The sequence below is a fragment of the Heptranchias perlo genome, chromosome 5, assembly GCF_035084215.1.
Source record: "Heptranchias perlo isolate sHepPer1 chromosome 5, sHepPer1.hap1, whole genome shotgun sequence".
Taxonomy (NCBI): domain Eukaryota; kingdom Metazoa; phylum Chordata; class Chondrichthyes; order Hexanchiformes; family Hexanchidae; genus Heptranchias; species Heptranchias perlo.
Genome location: NC_090329.1, coordinates 45,346,175 through 45,368,401, shown reverse-complemented (window position 1 = coordinate 45,368,401; position 22,227 = coordinate 45,346,175). Strand labels below are relative to the sequence as shown.

The 22,227-nt window shown below is 58.7% G+C and overlaps 1 protein-coding gene across 1 annotated transcript in view; it reads right to left on the bottom strand.

Annotated features, from left to right (window-relative positions):
* LOC137322149 (trichohyalin-like) overlaps positions 1-8,881 on the bottom strand; it is a gene marked incomplete at its 3' end in the record, with an annotated part of 31,103 nt that extends 22,222 nt beyond the window's left edge. Inside the window, 1 exon segment of the mRNA XM_067985263.1 lies at positions 8,709-8,881. Within this exon segment, the coding sequence (XP_067841364.1) occupies positions 8,709-8,881 (173 nt within the window).
* Between the last annotated feature and the right edge of the window lie 13,346 nt (positions 8,882-22,227).

Genomic DNA, 22,227 nt, shown 5'->3' with positions numbered 1-22,227 from the left:
TCTCCTCCTCCTCCTCCTCCGTCGTCGTCTCCTCCTCCTCCTCCGTCGTCTCCTCCTCCTCCTCCTCCTCCTCCGTCGTCGTCTCCTCCTCCTCCTCCGTCGTCTCCTCCTCCTCCTCCTTCGTCGTCTCCTCCTCCTCCTCCTCCTCCGTCGTCTCCTCCTCCTCCTCCTCCTCCGTCGTCTCCTCCTCCTCCTCCTCCTCCGTCGTCGTCTCCTCCTCCTCCTCCTCCTCCTCCGTCGTCGTCTCCTCCTCCTCCTCCGTCTCCTCCTCCTCCTCCGTCGTCGTCTCCTCCTCCGTCGTCTCCTCCTCCTCCGTCGTCTCCTCCTCCTCCGTCGTCTCCTCCTCCTCCTCCGTCGTCTCCTCCTCCTCCTCCGTCTCCTCCTCCTCCTCCGTCTCCGTCTCCTCCTCCGTCGTCTCCTCCTCCTCCTCCGTCTCCGTCTCCTCCTCCGTCGTCTCCTCCTCCTCCTCCGCCGCCGTCTCCCCCTCCTCCTCCGCCGTCGTCTCCCCCTCCTCCTCCGCCGTCGTCTCCCCCTCCTCCTCCCCGTCAACCTCCTCCTCGCCGTCGTTCTTCTCCTCCTCCACCCCGTCATCATCTCCTCCTCCGTCGTCTCCTCCTCCTCCGCCGTCGTCGTCTCCCCCTTCCCCTCCGTCGTCTCCCCCTCCTCCTCCTCCTCCTCCACCCCCTCCTTCTCTCCCTCCTCCTCCTCCTCCGCCGTCGTCCCCTCCTCCTCCTCCTCCGCCGTCGTCCCCTCCTCCTCCGCCTCCTCCGTCTCCTCCTCCTCCTCCTCCGTCGTCGTCTCCTCCTCCTCCTCCGTCGTCGTCTCCTCCTCCTCCTCCGTCGTCTCCTCCTCCGTCGTCGTCTCCTCCTCCGTCGTCGTCTCCTCCTCCTCCGCCGTCTCCTCCTCCTCCGTCGTCTCCTCCTCCTCCGTCGTCTCCTCCTCCTCCGTCGTCTCCTCCTCCTCCTACTCCTCCTCCGTCGTCGTCGTCTCCTCGTCCTCCTGTCGTCGTCTCCTCCTCCGCCGTCGTCGTCTCCTCCTCCTCCGCCGCCGTCGTCGTCTCCTCCGCCGTCTCCTCCTCCTCCTCCTCGGCCTCCTCCGTCGTCTCCTCCTCCTCCTCCGCCGTCTCCTCCTCCTCCTCCACCGTCTCCTCCTCCTCCTCCGCCGTCGCCTCCTCCTCCGCCGCCGCCTCCTCCTCCGCCGCCGCCTCCTCCTCCGCCGGCTCCTCCTCCTCCGCCTCCTCCTCCTCCTGCTCCGTCGTCGTCTCCTCCTCCTCCTCCTCCGTCGTCTCCTCCTCCTCCGTCGTCTCCTCCTCCTCCTCCTCCGTCGTCTCCTCCTCCTCCTCCGTCGTCTCCTCCTCCTCCTCCGTCGTCTCCTCCTCCTCCTCCGTGGTCGTCTCCTCCTCCTCCTCCGTCGTCTCCTCCTCCTCCTCCTCCTCCTCCTCCGTCGTCTCCTCCTCCTCCGTCGTCTCCTCCTCCTCCGTCGTCTCCTCCTCCTCCTCCTCCGTCGTCTCCTCCTCCTCCGTCGTCGTCTCCTCCTCCTCCGTCGTCGTCTCCTCCTCCTCCGTCGTCGTCTCCTCCTCCTCCTCCTCCTCCTCCGTCGTCTCCTCCTCCTCCTCCGTCGTCTCCTCCTCCTCCTCCTCCTCCGTCGTCTCCTCCTCCTCCTCCGTCGTCTCCTCCTCCTCCTCCGTCGTCTCCTCCTCCTCCGTCGTCGTCTCCTCCTCCTCCGTCGTCGTCTCCTCCTCCTCCTCCGTCGTCTCCTCCTCCTCCTCCGTCGTCTCCTCCTCCTCCTCCGTCGTCTCCTCCTCCTCCTCCTCCTCCTTCGTCGTCTCCTCCTCCTCCTCCTCCTCCTCCTTCGTCGTCTCCTCCTCCTCCTCCTCCTCCGTCGTCGTCGTCTCCTCCTCCTCCTCCTCCTCCGTCGTCGTCTCCTCCTCCTCCTCCTCCTCCGTCGTCGTCTCCTCCTCCTCCTCCTCCTCCGTCGTCGTCTCCTCCTCCTCCTCCTCCGTCGTCGTCTCCTCCTCCTCCTCCGTCGTCTCCTCCTCCTCCTCCTCCTCCGTCGTCGTCTCCTCCTCCTCCTCCGTCGTCTCCTCCTCCTCCTCCTTCGTCGTCTCCTCCTCCTCCTCCTCCTCCGTCGTCTCCTCCTCCTCCTCCTCCTCCGTCGTCTCCTCCTCCTCCTCCTCCTCCGTCGTCGTCTCCTCCTCCTCCTCCTCCTCCTCCGTCGTCGTCTCCTCCTCCTCCTCCGTCTCCTCCTCCTCCTCCGTCGTCTCCTCCTCCTCCTCCGTCTCCTCCTCCTCCTCCGTCGTCGTCTCCTCCTCCGTCGTCTCCTCCTCCTCCGTCGTCTCCTCCTCCTCCTCCGTCTCCTCCTCCTCCTCCGTCTCCGTCTCCTCCTCCGTCGTCTCCTCCTCCTCCTCCGTCTCCGTCTCCTCCTCCGTCGTCTCCTCCTCCTCCTCCGCCGCCGTCTCCCCCTCCTCCTCCGCCGTCGTCTCCCCCTCCTCCTCCGCCGTCGTCTCCCCCTCCTCCTCCCCGTCAACCTCCTCCTCGCCGTCGTTCTTCTCCTCCTCCACCCCGTCATCATCTCCTCCTCCGTCGTCTCCTCCTCCTCCGCCGTCGTCGTCTCCCCCTTCCCCTCCGTCGTCTCCCCCTCCTCCTCCTCCTCCTCCACCCCCTCCTTCTCTCCCTCCTCCTCCTCCTCCGCCGTCGTCCCCTCCTCCTCCTCCTCCGCCGTCGTCCCCTCCTCCTCCGCCTCCTCCGTCTCCTCCTCCTCCTCCTCCGTCGTCGTCTCCTCCTCCTCCTCCGTCGTCGTCTCCTCCTCCTCCTCCGTCGTCTCCTCCTCCGTCGTCGTCTCCTCCTCCGTCGTCGTCTCCGCCTCCGTCGTCGTCTCCGCCTCCGTCGTCGTCTCCGCCTCCGTCGTCGTCTCCGCCTCCGTCGTCGTCTCCGCCTCCGTCGTCGTCTCCTCCTCCTCCTCCGTCGTCGTCTCCTCCTCCTCCTCCTGTCGTCGTCTCCTCCTCCTCCTCCTGTCGTCGTCTCCTCCTCCTCCTGTCGTCGTCTCCTCCTCCTCCTGTCGTCGCCTCCTCCTCCTCCTGTCGTCGTCTCCTCCTCCTCCTCCTGTCGTCGTCTCCTCCTCCTCCTGTCGTCGTCTCCTCCTCCTCCTGTCGTCGTCTCCTCCTCCTGTCGTCGTCTCCTCCTCCTCCTGTCGTCGTCTCCTCCTCCTCCTGTCGTCGTCTCCTCCTCCTCAGTCGTCGTCTCCTCCTCCTCCTCAGTCGTCGTCTCCTCCTCCTCCTCCTCCGCCGTCGCCGTCTCCTCCGCCGTCATCTCCTCCTCCTCCTCCTCCATCGTCGTCCCCTCGTCCTCCTGTCGTCGTCTCCTCATCCTGTCGTCGTCTCCTCCTCCTCCTCAGTCGTCGTCTCCTCCTCCTCCTCCTCCTTCTCCTCCGCCGTCGTCGTCTCCTCCTCCTCCGTCGTCGTCTCCTCCTCCTCCTCCTCCTCCGCCGTCGTCGTCTCCTCCGCCGTCTCCTCCTCCTCCTCCTCCTCCTCCGTCGTCTCCTCCTCCTCCTCCTCCTCCTCCTCCGTCGTCTCCTCCTCCTCCTCCTCTTCCTCCTCCTCCTCCTCCTCCTCCGTCTCCTCCTCCTCCGTCGTCTCCTCCTCCTCCTCGGCCTCCTCCGTCGTCTTCTCCTCCTCCTCCGCCGTCTCCTCCTCCTCCTCCGCCTCCTCCGTCGTCTTCTCCTCCTCCTCCGCCGTCTCCTCCTCCTCCTCCGCCGTCTCCTCCTCCTCCGCCGTCTCCTCCTCCTCCGCCGTCTCCTCCTCCTCCTCCGCCGTCTCCTCCTCCTCCGCCGTCTCCTCCTCCTCCGCCGTCTCCTCCTCCTCCTCCTCCTCTGCCGTAGTCGCCTCCTCCTCCTCCGCCTCCTCCTCCTCCGCCTCCTCCTCCGCCTCCTCCGTTGTCTCCTCCTCCTCCTCCTCCGTCGTCGTCTCCTCCTCCTCCTCCTCCGTCGTCTCCTCCTCCTCCTCCTCCTCCTCCGTCGTCTCCTCCGTCGTCGTCTCCTCCTCCGTCGTCGTCTCCTCCTCCGTCGTCGTCTCCTCCTCCGTCTCCTCCTCCTCCTCCGTCGTCGACTCCTCCTCCTCCTCCGTCGTCTCCTCCTCCTCCTCCGTCTCCGTCTCCTCCTCCTCCTCCTCCTCCGTCTCCGTCGTCTCCTCCTCCTCCGCCGTCTCCCCCTCCTCCTCCGCCGCCGTCTCCCCCTCCTCCTCCGCCGCCGTCTCCCCCTCCTCCTCTGCCGTCATCTCCCCCTCCTCCTCCTTCTCCTCCCCGTCAACCTCCTCCTCCTCGCCGTCGTTCTTCTCCTCCTCCACCACGTCATCATCTCCTCCTCCGTCGTCTCCTCCTCCTCCGCCGTCGTCGTCTCCCCCTCCCCCTCCGTCGTCTCCTCCTCCTCCTCCTCCTCCCCCTCCTTCTCTCCCTCCTCCTCCTCCGCCGTCGTCCCCTCCTCCTCCTCCTCCGCCGTTGTCCCCTCCTCCTCCGCCTCCTCCGTCTCCTCCTCCTCCTCCTCCTCCTCCGCCATCGTCTCCTCCTCCTCCGCCATCTCCTCCTCCTCCGCCGTCGTCTCCACCTCTTCCTCCTCCTCCTCCTCCTCCTCCGCCGCCTCCTCCTCCTCCTCCTCCGCCGTAATCTCCTCCTCCTCCTCCGCCGTAATCTCCTCCTCCTCCTCCGTCGTCTCTCCCTCCTCCTCCTCCGTCGTCTCCCCCTCCTCCTCCTCCGTCGTCTCCCCCTCCTCCTCCTCCGTCGTCTCCCCCTCCTCCTCCTCCGTCGTCTCCCCCTCCTCCTCCTCCGTCGTCTCCCCCTCCTCCTCCTCCGTCGTCTCCCCCTCCTCCTCCTCCGTCGTCTCCCCCTCCTCCGTCTTCTCCCCCTCCTCCTCCGTCTCCTCCCCATCAACCACCTCCTCCTCGCCGTCGTTCTTCCCCTCCTCCACCCCATCATCATCTCTTCCGCCGTTGTCTCCTCCTCCTCCGCCGTCTCCGCCGTCGTCTCCTCCTCCTCCGCCGTCGTCTCCTCCTCCTCCGTCGTCTCCTCCTCCTCCGTCGTCTCCTCCTCCTCCGCCGTCTCCTCCTCCTCCTCCGCCGTCTCCTCCTCCTCCTCCGCCGTCTCCTCCTCCTCCTCCGCCGTCTCCTCCTCCTCCTCCGCCGTCTCCTCCTCCTCCGCCATCTCCTCCTCCTCCTCCTCCGCCGTAGTCGCCTCCTCCTCCTCCGCCTCCTCCTCCTCCGCCTCCTCCTCCTCCGCCTCCTCCTCCGCCTCCTCCTCCTCCTCCTCCGTCGTCTCCTCCTCCTCCTCCGTCGTCGTCTCCTCCTCCTCCTCCTCCTCCTCCTCCGTCGTCTCCTCCTCCTCCTCCTCCTCCGTCGTCGTCTCCTCCTCCGTCGTCGTCTCCTCCTCCGTCGTCGTCTCCTCCTCCGTCTCCTCCTCCTCCTCCGTCGTCGTCTCCTCCTCCTCCTCCGTCGTCTCCTCCTCCGTCTCCTCCTCCGTCTCCTTTGTCTCCTCCTCCTCCTCCTCCTCCGTCTCCGTCGTCTCCTCCTCCTCCTTCGCCGCCGTCTCCCCCTCCTCCTCCGCCGCCGTCTCCCCCTCCTCCTCCGCCGCCGTCTCCCCCTCCTCCTCCGCCGCCGTCTCCCCCTCCTCCTCCTTCTCCTCCCCGTCAACCTCCTCCTCCTCGCCGTCGTTCTTCTCCTCCTCCACCCCGTCATCATCTCCTCCTCCGTCGTCTCCTCCTCCTCCGCCGTCGTCGTCTCCCCCTCCCCCCTCCGTCGTCTCCTTCTCCTCCTCCTCCTCCTCCTCCTCCTCCCCCTCCTTCTCTCCCTCCTCCTCCTCCGCCGTCGTCCCCTCCTCCTCCTCCTCCGCCGTTGTCCCCTTCTCCTCCGCCTCCTCCGTCTCCTCCTCCTCCTCCTCCTCCGCCATCGTCTCCTCCTCCTCCGCCGTCTCCTCCTCCTCCTCCGTCGTCTCCCCCTCCTCCTCCTCCGTCGTCTCCCCCTCCTCCTCCTCCGTCGTCTCCCCCCTCCTCCTCCTCCGTCGTCTCCCCCTCCTCCTCCTCCGTCGTCTCCCCCTCCTCCTCCTCCGTCGTCTCCCCCTCCTCCTCCTCCGTCGTCTCCCCCTCCTCCTCCTCCGTCGTCTCCCCCTCCTCCTCCTCCGTCGTCTCCCCCTCCTCCTCCTCCGTCGTCTCCCCCTCCTCCTCCTCCGTCGTCTCCCCCTCCTCCTCCTCCGTCGTCTCCCCCTCCTCCGTCTTCTCCCCCTCCTCCTCCGTCTCCTCCCCATCAACCACCTCCTCCTCGCCGTTGTTCTTCCCCTCCTCCACCCCATCATCATCTCTTCCGCCGTTGTCTCCTCCTCCTCCGCCGTCTCCTCCTTCGTCTCCTCCTCCTCCGCCGTCGTCTCCTCCTCCTCCGTCGTCTCCTCCTCCTCCTCGGCCTCCTCCGTCGTCTTCTCCTCCTCCTCCGCCGTCTCCTCCTCCTCCTCCGTCGTCTCCTCCTCCTCCTCCGCCGTCTCCTCCTCCTCCTCCGCCGTCTCCTCCTCCTCCTCCGCCGTCTCCTCCTCCTCCTCCGCCGTCTCCTCCTCCTCCTCCGCCGTCTCCTCCTCCTCCTCCGCCGTCTCCTCCTCCTCCTCCGCCGTCTCCTCCTCCTCCTCCGCCGTCTCCTCCTCCTCCGCCGTCTCCTCCTCCTCCGCCATCTCCTCCTCCTCCGCCATCTCCTCCTCCTCCGCCATCTCCTCCTCCTCCTCCTCCTCTGCCGTAGTCGCCTCCTCCTCCTCCGCCTCCTCCTCCTCCGCCTCATCCTCCGCCTCCTCCTCCTCCGCCTCATCCTCCGCCTCCTCCTCCTCCTCCTCCGTCGTCTCCTCCTCCTCCGTCGTCGTCTCCTCCTCCTCCTCCTCCTCCTCCTCCGTCGTCTCCTCCTCCTCCTCCTCCTCCTCCTCCTCCGTCGTCGTCTCCTTCTCCTCCCCGTCAACCTCCTCCTCCTCGCCGTCGTTCTTCTCCTCCTCCACCCCGTCATCATCTCCTCCTCCGTCGTCTCCTCCTCCTCCGCCGTCGTCGTCTCCCCCTCCCCCTCCGTCGTCTCCTTCTCCTCCTCCTCCTCCTCCTCCTCCTCCCCCTCCTTCTCTCCCTCCTCCTCCTCCGCCGTCGTCCCCTCCTCCTCCTCCTCCGCCGTTGTCCCCTTCTCCTCCGCCTCCTCCGCCTCCTCCTCCTCCGCCATCGTCTCCTCCTCCTCCTCCATCTCCTCCTCCTCCTCCGCCGTCTCGGCCTCTGCCGTCGTCTGCTCCTCTTCCTCCCCGTCATCGTCTCTTCCTCCCCCGCCGCCGTCTCCTCCTCCCCCGCCGCCGTCTCCTCCTCCTCCGTCTCCTCCTCCCCCGCCGCCGTCTCCTCCTCCTCCGCCTCCTCCTCCTTCGCCGTCGTCTCCTCCTCCGCCGCCGTCTCCTCCTCCTCCTCCTCCTCCTCCTCCGCTGCCGTCGCCTCCTCCTCCTCCTCCTCCTCCGCTGCCGTCTCCTCCTCCTCCTCCTCCTCCGCCGTCGTCTCCTCCTCCGCCGCCGTCGTCGTCGTCTCCTCCTCCTCCTCCGCTGCCGTCTCCTCCTCCTCCTCCTCCTCCGCCGTCGTCTCCTCCTCCTCCCCGTCGTCTCCTCCTCCTCCTCCCCGTCGTCGTCGTCTCCTCCCCATCGTCGTCGTCTCCTCCTCCTCCCCGTCGTCTCCTCCTCCTCCTCCCCGTCGTCGTCGTCTCCTCCCCATCGTCGTCGTCTCCTCCCCATCGTCGTCGTCTCCTCCTCCTCCTCCTCCCCGTCGTCTCCTCCTCCTCCTCCCCGTCGTCGTCGTCTCCTCCCCATCCTCCTCCGCCGCCTCCTCCTCCTCCTCCCCGTCGTCTCCTCCTCCTCCTCCTCCCCGTCGTCTCCTCCTCCTCCTCCCCGTCGTCTCCTCCTCCTCCTCCCCGTCGTCGTCGTCTCCTCCCCATCGTCGTCGTCTCCTCCTCCTCCCCGTCGTCTCCTCCTCCTCCTCCTCCCCGTCGTCTCCTCCTGCTCCTCCTCCCCGTCGTCTCCTCCTCCTCCTCCCCGTCGTCGTCGTCTCCTCCCCATCGTCGTCGTCTCCTCCTCCTCCCCGTCGTCTCCTCCTCCTCCTCCCCGTCGTCGTCGTCCCCTCCCCATCGTCGTCGTCTCCTCCTCCTCCCCGTCGTCTCCTCCTCCTCCTCCTCCGCCGTCGTCTCCTCCTCCGCCGCCGTCGTCTCCTCCTCCTCCGCCGTCGTCTCCTCCTCCCCCGCCGTCGTCTCCTCCTCCTCCGCCGTCGTCTCCTCCTCCTCCGCCGTCGTCTCCTCCTCCTCCTCCGTCGTCTCCTCCTCCTCCTCCGTCGTCTCCTCCTCCTCCTCCGTCGTCTCCTCCTCCTCCTCCGTCGTCTCCTCCTCCTCCTCCTCCGTCGTCGTCGTCTCCTCCACCGTCGTCGTCTCCTCCTCCTCCTCCTCCTCCGTCGTCGTCGTCTCCTCCACCGTCGTCGTCTCCTCCTCCTCCTCCTCCTCCGTCGTCGTCGTCTCCTCCACCGTCGTCGTCTCCTCCTCCTCCGTCGTCGTCGTCTCCTCCACCGTCGTCGTCTCCTCCTCCTCCGTCGTCGTCGTCTCCTCCACCGTCGTCGTCTCCTCCTCCTCCGTCGTCCGTCCTCCTCCTCCTCCTCCGTCGTCGTCGTCTCCTCCACCGTCGTCGTCCCCCTACTCCTCCGTCGTCGTCTCCCCCTCCTCCTCCGTCGTCTCCTCCTCCTCCTCCGTCGTCGTCTCCCCCTCCTCCTCCGTCGTCGTCTCCCCCTCCTCCGCCACCTCCCCTGCCGTCCTCCTCCTCCTCCGCCGTCTCGGCCTCTGCCATCGTCTGCTCCTCTTCCTCCCCGTCATCGTCTCTTCCTCCCCCGCCGCCGTCTCCTCCTCCCCCGCCGCCGTCTCCTCCTCCTCCGTCTCCTCCTCCCCCGCCGCCGTCTCCTCCTCCTCCGCCTCCTCCTCCTCCGCCGTCGTCTCCTGCTCCGCCGCCGTCTCCTGCTCCTCCGCCTCCTCCTCCTCCGCCGTCGTCTCCTCCTCCGCCGCCGTCTCCTCCTCCTCCTCCTCCTCCTCCGCTGCCGTCTCCTCCTCCGCCTCCTCCTCCTCCTCCTCCTCCTCCGCTGCCGTCTCCTCCTCCTCCTCCTCCGCCGTCGTCTCCTCCTCCGCCGCTGTCGTCTCCTCCTCCGCCGCCGTCGTCGTCGTCTCCTCCTCCTCCTCCATCTCCTCCTCCGTCGTCTCATCATCGTCCTCCCCGTCGTCCTCCTCCTCCTCCTCCACAGTCTCCTCCTCCCCTTCGTCGTCGTCTCCTCCTCCTCCTCCCCGTCGTCTCCTCCTCCTCCTCCCCGTCGTCTCCTCCTCCTCCCCTTCGTCGTCGTCTCCTCCTCCTCCCCGTCGTCGTCGTCTCCTCCTCCTCCTCCCCGTCGTCTCCTCCTCCTCCTCCCCGTCGTCTCCTCCTCCTCCTCCCCGTCGTCTCCTCCTCCTCCTCCCCGTCGTCTCCTCCTCCCCGTCGTCGTCTCCTCCTCCTCCTCCCCGTCGTCTCCTCCTCCTCGTCGTCGTCGTCTCCTCCTCCTCCTCCCCGTCGTCTCCTCCTCCCCGTCGTCTCCTCCTCCCCGTCGTCTCCTCCTCCCCGTCGTCTCCTCCTCCCGTCGTCTCCTCCTCCCCGTCGTCTCCTCCTCCTCCTCCCCGTCGTCTCCTCCTCCTCCTCCCCGTCGTCTCCTCCTCCTCCTCCCCATCGTCGTCTCCTCCTCCTCCTCCCCGTCGTCTCCTCCTCCTCCTCCCCGTCGTCTCCTCCTCCTCCTCCCCGTCGTCTCCTCCTCCTCCTCCCCGTCGTCTCCTCCTCCTCCTCCTCGTCGTCTCCTCCTCCATCTCCTCCTCCTCCTCCCCGTCGTCTCCTCCTCCCCGTCGTCTCCTCCTCCCCGTCGTCTCCTCCTCCTCCTCCCCGTCGTCTCCTCCTCCTCCTCCTCGTCGTCTCCTCCTCCATCTCCTCCTCCTCCTCCCCGTCGTCTCCTCCTCCCCGTCGTCTCCTCCTCCCCGTCGTCTCCTCCTCCCCGTCGTCTCCTCCTCCTCCTCCTCGTCGTCTCCTCCTCCTCCTCGCCTTCGTCGTCGTCTCCTCCCCTTCGTCGTCGTCTCCTCCTCCTCCTCGTCTCCTCCTCCTCCCCGTCGTCGTCTCCTCCCCGTCGTCGTCTCCTCCTCCTCCCCGTCGTCGTCTCCTCCTCCTCCCCGTCGTCGTCGTCTCCTCCTCCTCCCCGTCGTCGTCTCCTCCTCCTCCCCGTCGTCGTCGTCTCCTCCCCGTCGTCGTCGTCTCCTCCCCGTCGTCGTCGTCTCCTCCCCGTCGTCGTCGTCTCCTCCTCCTCCCCGTCGTCTCCTCCTCCTCCCCGTCGTCTCCTCCTCCTCCTCCCCGTCGTCATCGTCTCCTCCTCCTCCCCGTCATCTCCTCCTCCTCCTCCCCGTCGTCATCGTCTCCTCCTCCTCCCCGTCGTCATCGTCTCCTCCTCCTCCCCGTCGTCTCCTCCTCCTCCTCCCCGTCGTCATCGTCTCCTCCTCCTCCCCGTCGTCTCCTCCTCCTCCTCCCCGTCGTCGTCGTCTCCTCCCCATCCTCCTCCGCCGCCTCCTCCTCCTCCTCCGTCGTCGTCTCCTCCTCCTCCCCCGCCGTCGTCTCCTCCTCCTCCCCCGCCGTCGTCTCCTCCTCCTCCCCCGCCGTCGTCTCCTCCTCCTCCTCCCCGTCGTCGTCGTCTCCTCCCCATCCTCCTCCGCCGCCTCCTCCTCCTCCTCCGACGTCGTCACCTCCTCCTCCGCCGTCGTCTCCTCCTCCTCCTCCTCCGTCGTCGTCGTCTCCTCCACCGTCGTCGTCTCCTCCTCCTCCTCCTCCTCCGTCGTCGTCGTCTCCTCCACCGTCGTCGTCTCCTCCTCCTCCTCCTCCTCCGTCGTCGTCGTCTCCTCCACCGTCGTCGTCTCCTCCTCCTCCTCCTCCTCCGTCGTCGTCGTCTCCTCCACCGTCGTCGTCTCCTCCTCCTCCGTCGTCCGTCCTCCTCCTCCTCCTCCGTCGTCGTCGTCTCCTCCACCGTCGTCGTCCCCCTACTCCTCCGTCGTCGTCTCCTCCTCCTCCTCCGTCGTCGTCTCCTCCTCCTCCTCCGTCGTCGTCTCCCCCTCCTCCGTCGTCGTCTCCCCCTCCTCCTCCGTCGTCGTCTCCCCCTCCTCCGCCACCTCCCCTGCCGTCCTCCTCCTCCTCCGCCGTCTCGGCCTCTGCCATCGTCTGCTCCTCTTCCTCCCCATCATCGTCTCTTCCTCCCCCGCCGCCGTCTCCTCCTCCCCCGCCGCCGTCTCCTCCTCCTCCGTCTCCTCCTCCCCCGCCGCCGTCTCCTCCTCCTCCGCATCCTCCTCCTCCGCCGTCGTCTCCTGCTCCGCCGCCGTCTCCTCCTCCTCCGCTTCCTCCTCCTCCGCCGTCGTCTCCTCCTCCGCCGCCGTCTCCTCCTCCTCCTCCTCCGCCTCCTCCTCCTCCTCCTCCTCCTCCGCTGCCGTCTCCTCCTCCTCCTCCTCCTCCTCCGCCTCCTCCTCCTCCTCCTCCTCCTCCGCCGTCGTCTCCTCCTCCGCCGCCGTCGTCGTCGTCTCCTCCTCCTCCTCCATCTCCTCCTCCGTCGTCTCATTATCGTCCTCCCCGTCGTCCTCCTCCTCCTCCACAGTCTCCTGCTCCCCTTCGTCGTCGTCTCCTCCTCCTCCCCTTCGTCGTCGTCTCCTCCTCCTCCTCCCCGTCGTCTCCTCCTCCTCCTCCCCGTCGTCTTCTCCTCCTCCTCCCCTTCGTCGTCGTCTCCTCCTCCTCCTCCCCGTCGTCTCCTCCTCCTCCTCGGCTTCGTCTCCTCCTCCTCCTCGCCTTCGTCGTCTCCTCCTCCCCTTCGTCGTCGTCTCCTCCTCCTCCTCCCCGTCGTCTCCTCCTCCTCCTCGTCGTCTCCTCCTCCTCCTCCCCGTCGTCTCCTCCTCCTCCTCCCCGTCGTCTCCTCCTCCTCCTCCCCGTCGTCTCCTCCTCCTCCTCGTCGTCTCCTCCTCCTCCTCGTCGTCGTCTCCTCCTCCTCCTCGTCGTCGTCTCCTCCTCCTCCTCCCCGTCGTCTCCTCCTCCCCGTCGTCTCCTCCTCCCCGTCGTCTCCTCCTCCCCGTCGTCTCCTCCTCCTCCTCCCCGTCGTCTCCTCCTCCTCCTCCCCGTCGTCTCCTCCTCCCCGTCGTCTCCTCCTCCCCGTCGTCTCCTCCTCCCCGTCGTCTCCTCCTCCCCGTCGTCTCCTCCTCCCCGTCGTCTCCTCCTCCCCGTCGTCTCCTCCTCCCCGTCGTCTCCTCCTCCTCCTCCCCGTCGTCTCCTCCTCCTCCTCCCCGTCGTCTCCTCCTCCTCCTCCCCGTCGTCTCCTCCTCCCCGTCGTCTCCTCCTCCTCCTCCTCGTCGTCTCCTCCTCCCCGTCGTCTCCTCCTCCTCCTCCTCGTCGTCTCCTCCTCCCCGTCGTCTCCTCCTCCCCGTCGTCTCCTCCTCCCCGTCGTCTCCTCCTCCTCCTCCCCGTCGTCTCCTCCTCCCCGTCGTCTCCTCCTCCCCGTCGTCTCCTCCTCCTCCTCCTCCTCCCCGTCGTCGTCTCCTCCTCCTCCTCGCCTTCGTCGTCGTCTCCTCCCCGTCGTCGTCGTCTCCTCCTCCTCCTCCTCCCCGTCGTCGTCTCCTCCTCCTCCTCCTCCCCGTCGTCGCCTCCTCCTCCTCCTCCTCCCCGTCGTCGTCTCCTCCTCCTCCTCGCCTTCGTCGTCGTCTCCTCCCCATCGTCGTCTCCTCCTCCTCCTCGCCTTCGTCGTCGTCTCCTCCCCATCGTCGTCGTCTCCTCCTCCTCCCCGTCGTCTCCTCCTCCTCCCCGTCGTCTCCTCCTCCTCCTCCCCGTCGTCTCCTCCTCCTCCTCCCCGTCGTCTCCTCCTCCTCCCCGTCGTCTCCTCCTCCTCCTCCCCGTCGTCTCCTCCTCCTCCTCCCCGTCGTCTCCTCCTCCTCCTCCCCGTCGTCTCCTCCTCCTCCTCCCCGTCGTCTCCTCCTCCTCCTCCCCGTCGTCTCCTCCTCCTCCTCCCCGTCGTCTTCTCCTCCTCCTCCCCGTCGTCGTCGTCTCCTCCTCCTCCCCGTCGTCGTCGTCTCCTCCCCGTCGTCGTCGTCTCCTCCTCCTCCCCGTCGTCTCCTCCTCCTCCTCCCCGTCGTCTCCTCCTCCTCCTCCTCCCCGTCGTCTCCTCCTCCTCCTCCCCGTCGTCTCCTCCTCCTCCTCCCCATCGTCGTCGTCTCCTCCTCCTCCCCGTCGTCTCCTCCTCCTCCTCCCTGTCGTCGTCGTCTCCTCCCCATCGTCGTCGTCTCCCCCTCCTCCTCCGTCGTCGTCTCCCCCTCCTCCTCTGTCGTCGTCTCCCCCTCCTCCTCCGTCGTCGTCTCCCCCTCCTTCGCCACCTCCCCTGCCGTCTTCCTCCTCCTCCGCCGTCTCGGCCACTGCTGTCGTCTCCTCCTCCTCCTCGTCATCCGCCTCCTCCTCCTCCCCCGCCGCCGTCTCCTCCTGCTCCTCCCCCACCATCCTCCTCCGCCGTCGTCTCCTCCTCCTCCTCCGCCGTCGTCTCCTCCTCCTCCTCCTCCGCCGTCGTCTCCTCCTCCTCCGCCGTCGTCTCCTCCTCCTCCGCCGTCGTCTCCTCCTCCGCCGTCGCCTCCTCCTCCGCCGTCGTCTCCTCCTCCTCCGCCGTCGTCTCCTCCTCCTCCGCCGTCGTCTCCTCCTGCTCCTCCTCCGCCGTCGTCGTCTCCTCCTCCTCCTCCTCCTCCTCCTCCTCCGTCGTCGTCGTCGTCTCCTCCTCCTCCTCCGTCGTCGTCTCCTCCTCCGCCGTCGTCTCCTCCTCCTCCTCCTCCTCCTCCTACTCCGTCGTCGTCCTCCTCCTCCTCCTACTCCGTCGTCGTCCTCCTCCTCCTCCGTCGTCGTCCTCCTCCTCCTCCGTCGTCGTCCTCCTCCTCCTCCGTCGTCTCCTCCTCCTCCTCCTCCTACTCCGTCGTCGTCCTCCTCCTCCTCCGTCGTCGTCCTCCTCCTCCTCCGTCGTCTCGTCCTCCTCCTCCTCCGTCGTCGTCTCGTCCTCCTCCTCCGTCGTCTCCTCCTCCTCCGTCGTCTCCTCCTCCTCCTCCTCCTCCTCCCCGTCGTCTCCTCCTCCTTCTCCTCCTCCTCCCCGTCGTCGGTCTCCTCCTCCTCCGTCGTCGGTCTCCTCCTCCTCCTCCGTCGTCGTCTCCTCCTCCTCCCTGTCGTCCGCCTCCTCCTCCTCCCCCGTCGTCTCCTCCTCCTCCCCCGTCGTCTCCTCCTCCTCCCCCGTCGTCGCCTCCTCCTCCTCCGTCTCCTCCTCCTCCCCCGTCGTCGTCTCCTCCTCCTCCGTCGTCTCCTCCTCCTCCTCCTCCACAAACAGCTTGATCAAAATGACGTCTGGTGCATGTCATGCTAGAAGCGTGCGCAAGCATTCCAGACTCCATTTTATGACCTTAGGAGGCTGCACACAAGGCCAAATTCATAGCCCAATGTGTGCAGAGGTTGCACCTCATCAGGGACAGAACAAACGACCCGTGTCATCTCCTGTAACCAGATGTCACCTGCATTATGGCCTGCTCATAGCAGAAGGCATTTATCTTTGTTTGGGCACATGATATGGCTCAGCCAGTCACACGACACCTCCAGAGCACTCAGAGCCTGTTCTCCAAAGACCTGGAAATGTCCCCTTGGAGGGCTAATAAGCACCTGGCTGTCGACCATTAAAGCTGATCTCAGGTCCCAGGATATAAGGTTCTTTGCCAGCATGAGGACAGCCAAGGACCGTGAGAAATGGAAACATATGATGCACCAAATTACACTCTGAGAAGCATACTACAATGAATGCTTTATCTTACATTCCATCTCATGTTGAAGGACATCTTCTATGAAGAAATGAACAGTATACATTGAATGAGAAGGCATTTGCAGAGTGAAGGGAGGCATTGTCTATATGTTGTGAGAAATAGGAAAATAAAACTTCAAGCTCTTGGCTAATTGAAATTCAAAAGTCAATACTTCTGTATTATTAGTTCAATGCATAAGATTATTTAGTTCATAACCCTTTTTTACCAGCAACTCTGAAAATTTCCCATTTCTGGCCTGTTCTAAAAATTCTAAAATATCATCACTTTTCTTTTGTGCTTCACTTCCAGTACATGAATGGATAAATTTGGGTTAACAATACCCTTTTGTGAAACTATTCAAACAAAAATGTTTAAACTTCTCAAATATCCATATATACCAGGGTAAGATCATCGATAATTAATTATTGTCTGACATTGACAACTTTCTTCAAATTGTATTGTTTTCTGCACATCCTTCCAAGTGTGATGGGTATGAGGCACTGGGACCAATTTTGTTCTCTTCACCACCTGTTTCCACCCAAAACAGGGCAGAAGCAATCAGGAAATCAACATCCAGGTCAAAATCCTGGAACTCCCTTCCTAACAGCACTGTGGGAGAACCGTCACCACATGGACTGCAGCGGTTCAAGAAGGCGGCTCACCACCACCTTCTCAAGGGCAATTAGGGATGGGCAATAAATGCCGGCCTCGCCAGCGACGCCCACATCCCATGAACGAATTTTTTAAAATCCATAGGTCCAGGTTAGACACGGCCCGTGGGGGCGGTCGCTCCGACTCTCTGCCTCTCTTCCGCGGCATTCCCCGCGCCCGGGTGGCCCTGGAGAGGGAGCACGCAGTGTCAACTGGTACGCTTGAGGCTTTCCACGACCGGTGGGCACCGCATGGACCGGAGTGCATAAATGAAATTATAATTTGACACTGTTATTTGGTTTGATTTGTTGAAAAGAAAAGGAAAAAAAAAATCAGGAAATCAAGTAAGATTTAGTCCTGTCTGTGGCTCTTAAAGCAAGGAAACTATTTAAAACTCACTTATAGCTGAAGACAAAAATAGGCCCCATGAGATCAGTTCCCACTCTCTATTTTCTGATGGGTTGCCCTTCTCTCAGGGGGAGGGGGAGGGGGAGGGGGGAGACTGTTTGCAACACTCACATTTGTGCTTTCCACAGCTAGATTGACTCCATGTGCATTATTTATACCCTTCACTCGCCAATTTGAATCATCAATGACTGATTGAGTAGCATTATTTAAGGTGCATTCTGATTAGCTCCTTGGTTGTGTGCTAATTACAACACTATTAACCTTCTCGAAAGGTCACTGAGTAAAGGGAGGCAAATTCACTCAAAAAGCCGATGCTAGAAATCTAAAATAAAACTCTCAGTTCCGATGAAAGGTCATCGACTTGAAATGTTAACCCACTGTTCCTCTCCTCACAGATGCTGCCTGACCTGCTGAGTGTTTTCCAGCATTTTCTGTTTTAATTTCAGATTTCCAACATCCACAGTATTTTGCTTTAGTAATAAAAGATGTGTCTGTTATTAGTTTTAGAACAATTACTACATCTTCATCAGAATATTGAAAAGTGAGCTGACTAAAATGTTTGTATCATGAAAACATTTTTGTGATGATGAGTTAGTTCTTGAGTTGATCTATTAGATGGAAGATTGTTTACTTCTGAAATAATGGATGACCAGTAAGTAGTGGGCAATTTTAAACCATGCAAGGCAAACAGATTATTGTATCGACTCACTATTTTTAATACTATTTAATACTTATTTAATACTGGAAAGAGAGAGACATCAAGTTATCTACAATTGTAATATTTTTTTGACACTGCTATTACTATTTTAAAGGCATTCGCTATTTTTTTGTTGGTGCTATTTATTGTACCTCTCCCAGGATTGTATACACCAGTTTATTAATGACAACTTATGTACAGTATTTGCATCTCATATTTACTTTGATGTCTATATGCAAGAAGGATCCCACAGTGACTTTCCTACTTCTTTAAAGTGGCTGATCATATTTTAATATATACAGATATAATGTTTTGGTAGAGTGAACAATAAGCTTTTGAATTACTAAAATAATGAATTATTAACAATCATTCTTGATGCAAAATGTGAAGGCAGGTAAATGAAGTTGAGGTACAGATCAGCCATGATCTCATTGAATGGGGGGAACAGGCTCGAGGGACTGAATGGCCTACTCCTGTTGCTATGTTCTTATGAACGTAAATTAGCTTTCTGCCATTATGGCTCATATGTTTTGTAAATAAAATGTGAAGCAAAATTACTTTGTATTTTTCCCTGACATAATACTAAATAGCATTGCTTCTTCAGATAGCTCCAGGGACAATCATGTTACTGTGCAGTGTATATCTTCATTAAAGATTAAATACTTCTTGGAGAAAATTGCAGGTTTTGTGTCTTGTATTAGAGGAGAATTACCCAGAGGGCTGCAATTTTGTCAATCCTGTTGATTGTAATCACACCAACAATGAAGCAGCTTTCACGGCCTTCTTTTTTGTTTCCTTAATTCATTGAAAATTGCTTTAAAAATTCCTTTTCAGATACATTGTTAGACAATAGAGTTTCCCATCCACTGACGCTACTGTGCCATTGCGTTAGCAACCAAGTTCATGTCTGATTTATGAAGGTGAAAAATGATTGCTAAATATTATCACTTAAAAGCTGCAATTTTACACTAAAATTAACAAACAAGCTTAATAGTACACATAATTTCCAATCTTTTATTATTGTTATGACAAATGGCTACCCTGCATTCATTATTTATGACTTATTACAACAAGACTACATGAATGTGTATGAAAATGCTTCCTCTGGCTCTCAATATAATGCCCCAACTGAATGCTACAAAATGGAAGGATTCAGCTTATGAAACTCTGCTGACAGATGCAGCATTTGGAAAAACAGCCACTCTAGCAGTTGACAAAGAAACAGACAGATAGCAAGCAAAATTAGCAAGAATGGTGTGGTAACAGCAGTCCTCCCTAAATGTTCTTTTTCCTACCAATTGTATTTATCCTTTTGAATGCCTTTCCCTGGATGAGCTTTCCAGAGTGTACTCCTGCTGCAGCTTAATGGGGGTCATTTTGACTTTGGGCGATAGTGTAAAACGGGCAATATCGATTCAGCCGCCCTTTATACATCTTTCCCGACTTCACTGACTTCAATGGAAATGAGCCCATTTTACACTACTCCCCCAGTTTTTTTTTGAACATGTGTGCAAACCAACAGAGATTTTGAATTATTGACTTGTCCACCCATCTGCAAAGCAGCTCTCCAAGGTTCACTAAATCAAAAGCAAAATACTGCTGATGCTGGAAATCTGAAGTAAAAACAGAAAATGCTGAAGAAGCTCAGCAAGTCAGGCAGCATCTGTAGAGAAAGAAACAGAGTTAACGTTTCAAGTCAAAGACCTTTCGTCAGAACTGGAAGATGTTGAAAGAGTTAAAGTTTTTGAGCAAGTACAGAGTCAGGGAAAGGGGGGTAGGGAGGGAAGATCTCTGATAGGGTGGAGGGCATGAGTGATTAAATGATAAAAGGAATGATGGTGCAAGGCAAGGAGGGTGGTAATGGGACAGGTTAAGAAACAAAAGATCGATCAGGAGTAGCTGTAAACAGCAACAGCAGAGCCATTACCAGCACCTGCTGACTGAAAAAATTGGAACAGTGGTTATGATCTGAAATTACTGAAATCAATGTTGAGTCCGGAAGGTTATAAAGTGCCTAAACGAAAGATGAGATGCTGTTCCTCGAGCTTACGTTGAGCTTCATTGGAACAGTGTAAGAGGCCGAGGACAGAGATGTCAGAATAGGAGTGGGAAATGGAATTAAAATGGCAAGCGACCGGCAGATCAGGGTCACGCTTGCGGACAGAGCAGAGGTGTTCAGCAAAGCGATCACCCAGTCTACGTTTGGTCCCCAATGTAGAGGAGACCGCATTGTGTGCAGCGGATACAGTATGCGAAATTTGAAAGAAGTACAAGTAAACCGCTGTTTTACCTGGAAGGAGTGTTTGGGGCCCTGGACGGTGGGAAGGTGAAAGGGCAGGTGTTGCATCTCCTGCACTCGCACAGGAAGGTACTGTGGGGAGGTGAGTTGGTGTTGGTGGTGATGGAAGAGTGGACTAGGGTGTCATGGGGGGAATGGTCCCTTTGGAATGCTGGAAGGGGAGGGGCGGGGAAGGTGTGTTTGGTGGTGGGATCACGCTGGAAGTGGTGAAAATGGCGGAGGATGATGATGAACCAGGATAAGGTCCCCCTTGTCTTCACCTTCCACCCCACCAGCCTCCATATTCAACAGATCATCCTCTGTCATTTCCGCCACCTCCAGCATGATCCTCTTATCATCACCAACTAGGATATCTCTGGACTTACTCCCCCAAAAAATATACGTCACTAATTTCATTCTCCAAGCTCCAGTTTCAGCAGCCAGTGCCCAACACAACCCATAGAAGAAAGCAGGGTCCATCTAAATGCAAACACAACACAATAGCACCAGTCCAAAGAGTCCCATTGCAAGAGGAGAAGCCCCTGCAATTTTTGCTATAATTTCCATCATTTTTATCATTTTTTTTCCATGGCTAATCCATGATTTAAATAACATTTTATCATGATAAATTATAACTTTATTCATAACACTGCCAAAAACAATCATCCACATCTTACTGTTAAAATTCTTCTGAATTTTGTAGTGAGATTAAAAAAAATGTTTTCAAAAAAAGAATTTCTTCCTCCTTCCTGTGGGGCATCAATGTATGTTTTTTGGCTCTTTACTAGATTATCTTAGATGAGTGTTTTTTTTCAGTATTAGTGCCTTCACCTTTACAAAAGTGAACAAAGTAGTAATGTGGTCACATGGAACATTGTTCAGTTATAATTAGGAGGCAGCTGCAGTAAAAGTGTAAAGAGCTTTATAATAATAGTAATTTCTAAAATTTCCAAACAGCATGCAGTTTCAGAATAGGAGGATGAATGAAGCAGGTCGCAGTAATTGTTTCTTCAAATAAATCTCCATGTAAAATCTGACAGTATTTCTTTTTCGGAGACTGCTGCTACTATACAGGGAACAATAGATCTGGGTACAATATAATGGAGGTCCGTTGTAACTTAGGATACAATAGACTATGCAATTTATTTGCTTTTCATGTAATGTTCTTTACACATGCACACACAAAGGAAGGAAACACATTTCCAAACAGATACAAACTCTAGCTTAATAAATATGAATCATATTTTTATATCTAATTTTCAAAGATCAACTGGCCACACAATATGTACTTAAAATATTAAGTCATTTCCAATATTGTACACTTTTTATTTGTATAAATTTTAGTGTTACAGATGAAGTTTTAGTTCAGCAACCCACATTATGGCAAGTAACTTTTGAAGTTAAATCAATCAAGACATTGAAGGGGGAATTAAAGCACTTGGAAAAGAAAAATATCAAATATATTGGTAGCCATCTTGACAATATGCATTTGGCTGAGATGCTTTGCCCGTTCCTACTCCTCCAGGCTAAGGGCCCAACAAAGTAAAGTGTTTCTGTAAGATTGATGTTGTGCTGCTCATTCATATGAAACAGATGAATGACTGTCTGGTGGGCTTGGCCCATAGGAGTTGGCTTCTGAAAGGTGAGTAGCACTTTTCAGAGTCAGTTTTTTTTTCTTTTATTGAAAATTTTTATTCACATTTTTATTGCTTCATCACTCATTGTTGTTGCTGATGGATAATTTTTGCATTGCAATTTTATTTACAACTCCTCTTCCTATAGCTGGCTTGCTACCAGCTGCTATTTCACTTGCAGCAAGCAGGATGGGAATTACTTTGCAGGTTCCAATAATTGCTCAGGAGTTGGAGGAGAAAGATCAGCTGACAAAAGGACAAGAAAAGCAAGTGTGATTGTACCTTAGGCATTACATATCCACTTATTCTTAATCTATGACATGCATTTACTAACCAAGACAGTCCCATCTGTGTATCGAAAAGGAGACCTATCTTTGCTACCTGTGCTTCACAAAGGATGTCATCTCCTAAAGGCCAACCTGCAGGACAGCTCTGGCTGTGAAGATCATCACCGTATTCAACTTTTGTGGCAACAGATCTTTCCAATCCTCCACCAGCGATTCATCATCACTCAGTTAGCTGTCCAGAGATGCATCAATAAAGTGACAGAGGCCTTGTTTGTAAGGGGCATTATGTTTGTCATTTCCCTGTGTAAAGGAGGCTTTGACACAACAGGATATAGATGAGCAATAAACATGAAACACTTTGTGGCATGCAATCTTAGGCTATCTACCTGGTACATGGTACTATTTGTTAAATTCCTTGCTGTCTTTCTTGCTCCTCTCCCTTGTGTTGCAGGTATTGTAGACAGCATTGACTATCTCCTGTCATGTATGGTACACTGATAATCCTCTGGAGAGGGAGCCCTGGAGTTCCAAACAGGGAACCATCCTTGCACCAACCTAATACAGCAGCACCTTCATTGTTCTAGTGCAGCAGGACATAAATCTGATGTATGCACATGGTTACTCCTGCCTGAACATCTGGTTCAATGCTGTCTCCAACACTGGTAGGTTTTGGGAACAGATGTAGAAGAAGATGGCGGACCTTAAAAATGCTATCAAGGTTAGGCTACCTATCAGTACCATATACCATGTAAATGGCCCAAATATGCATGTAATGAAGTGTTTCCTGTCAGCTTGTTACACATTGACTACCTGTCTATGCAAAACAACCAGGCAGCTTTTTCACTGCTTACCATGGACCTTCATTTCCAGCAGGCCATGCATTCAAGCTACAACTTGCAATTGAAGTTATTGTCACACTGGCACCTTAAAAGAGCTTCACAGCAAAAGTCCTTCTAACACAACCTAGCTAAGTGACACATGTTGATTTACTCACACGTGTTGGAATGCAAGGTGATTGTCACTTGATTGTCACTGGGTGTGCTAAAGAAACGTTCAACAACTCAATACTACATCTATGTTTGCAGGAGCAGATGGCAGAAAGCAGGAAAGCTGTATGGGAGAAAAGCCCCCAAATTTCAGGCCACTAACAGCCTTTGAGGAGGCTACGGTGGACATAGAGCATAGACATAGAGAAATTGAAGCAAGGTGAAGTTAAAGGGATCCCTAAGCTGAGGATAAGTCCAATTCTTCTCTTACTGACTCAAGACACCAGGGGGATAAATTTCCGTGGGGCTTCTCCTGAGCATCTGTTGTAACTTCGGTAGAAGGCCCGCAGAAACCCAAGAGAAATATTTACGTTGTTTCTCAGG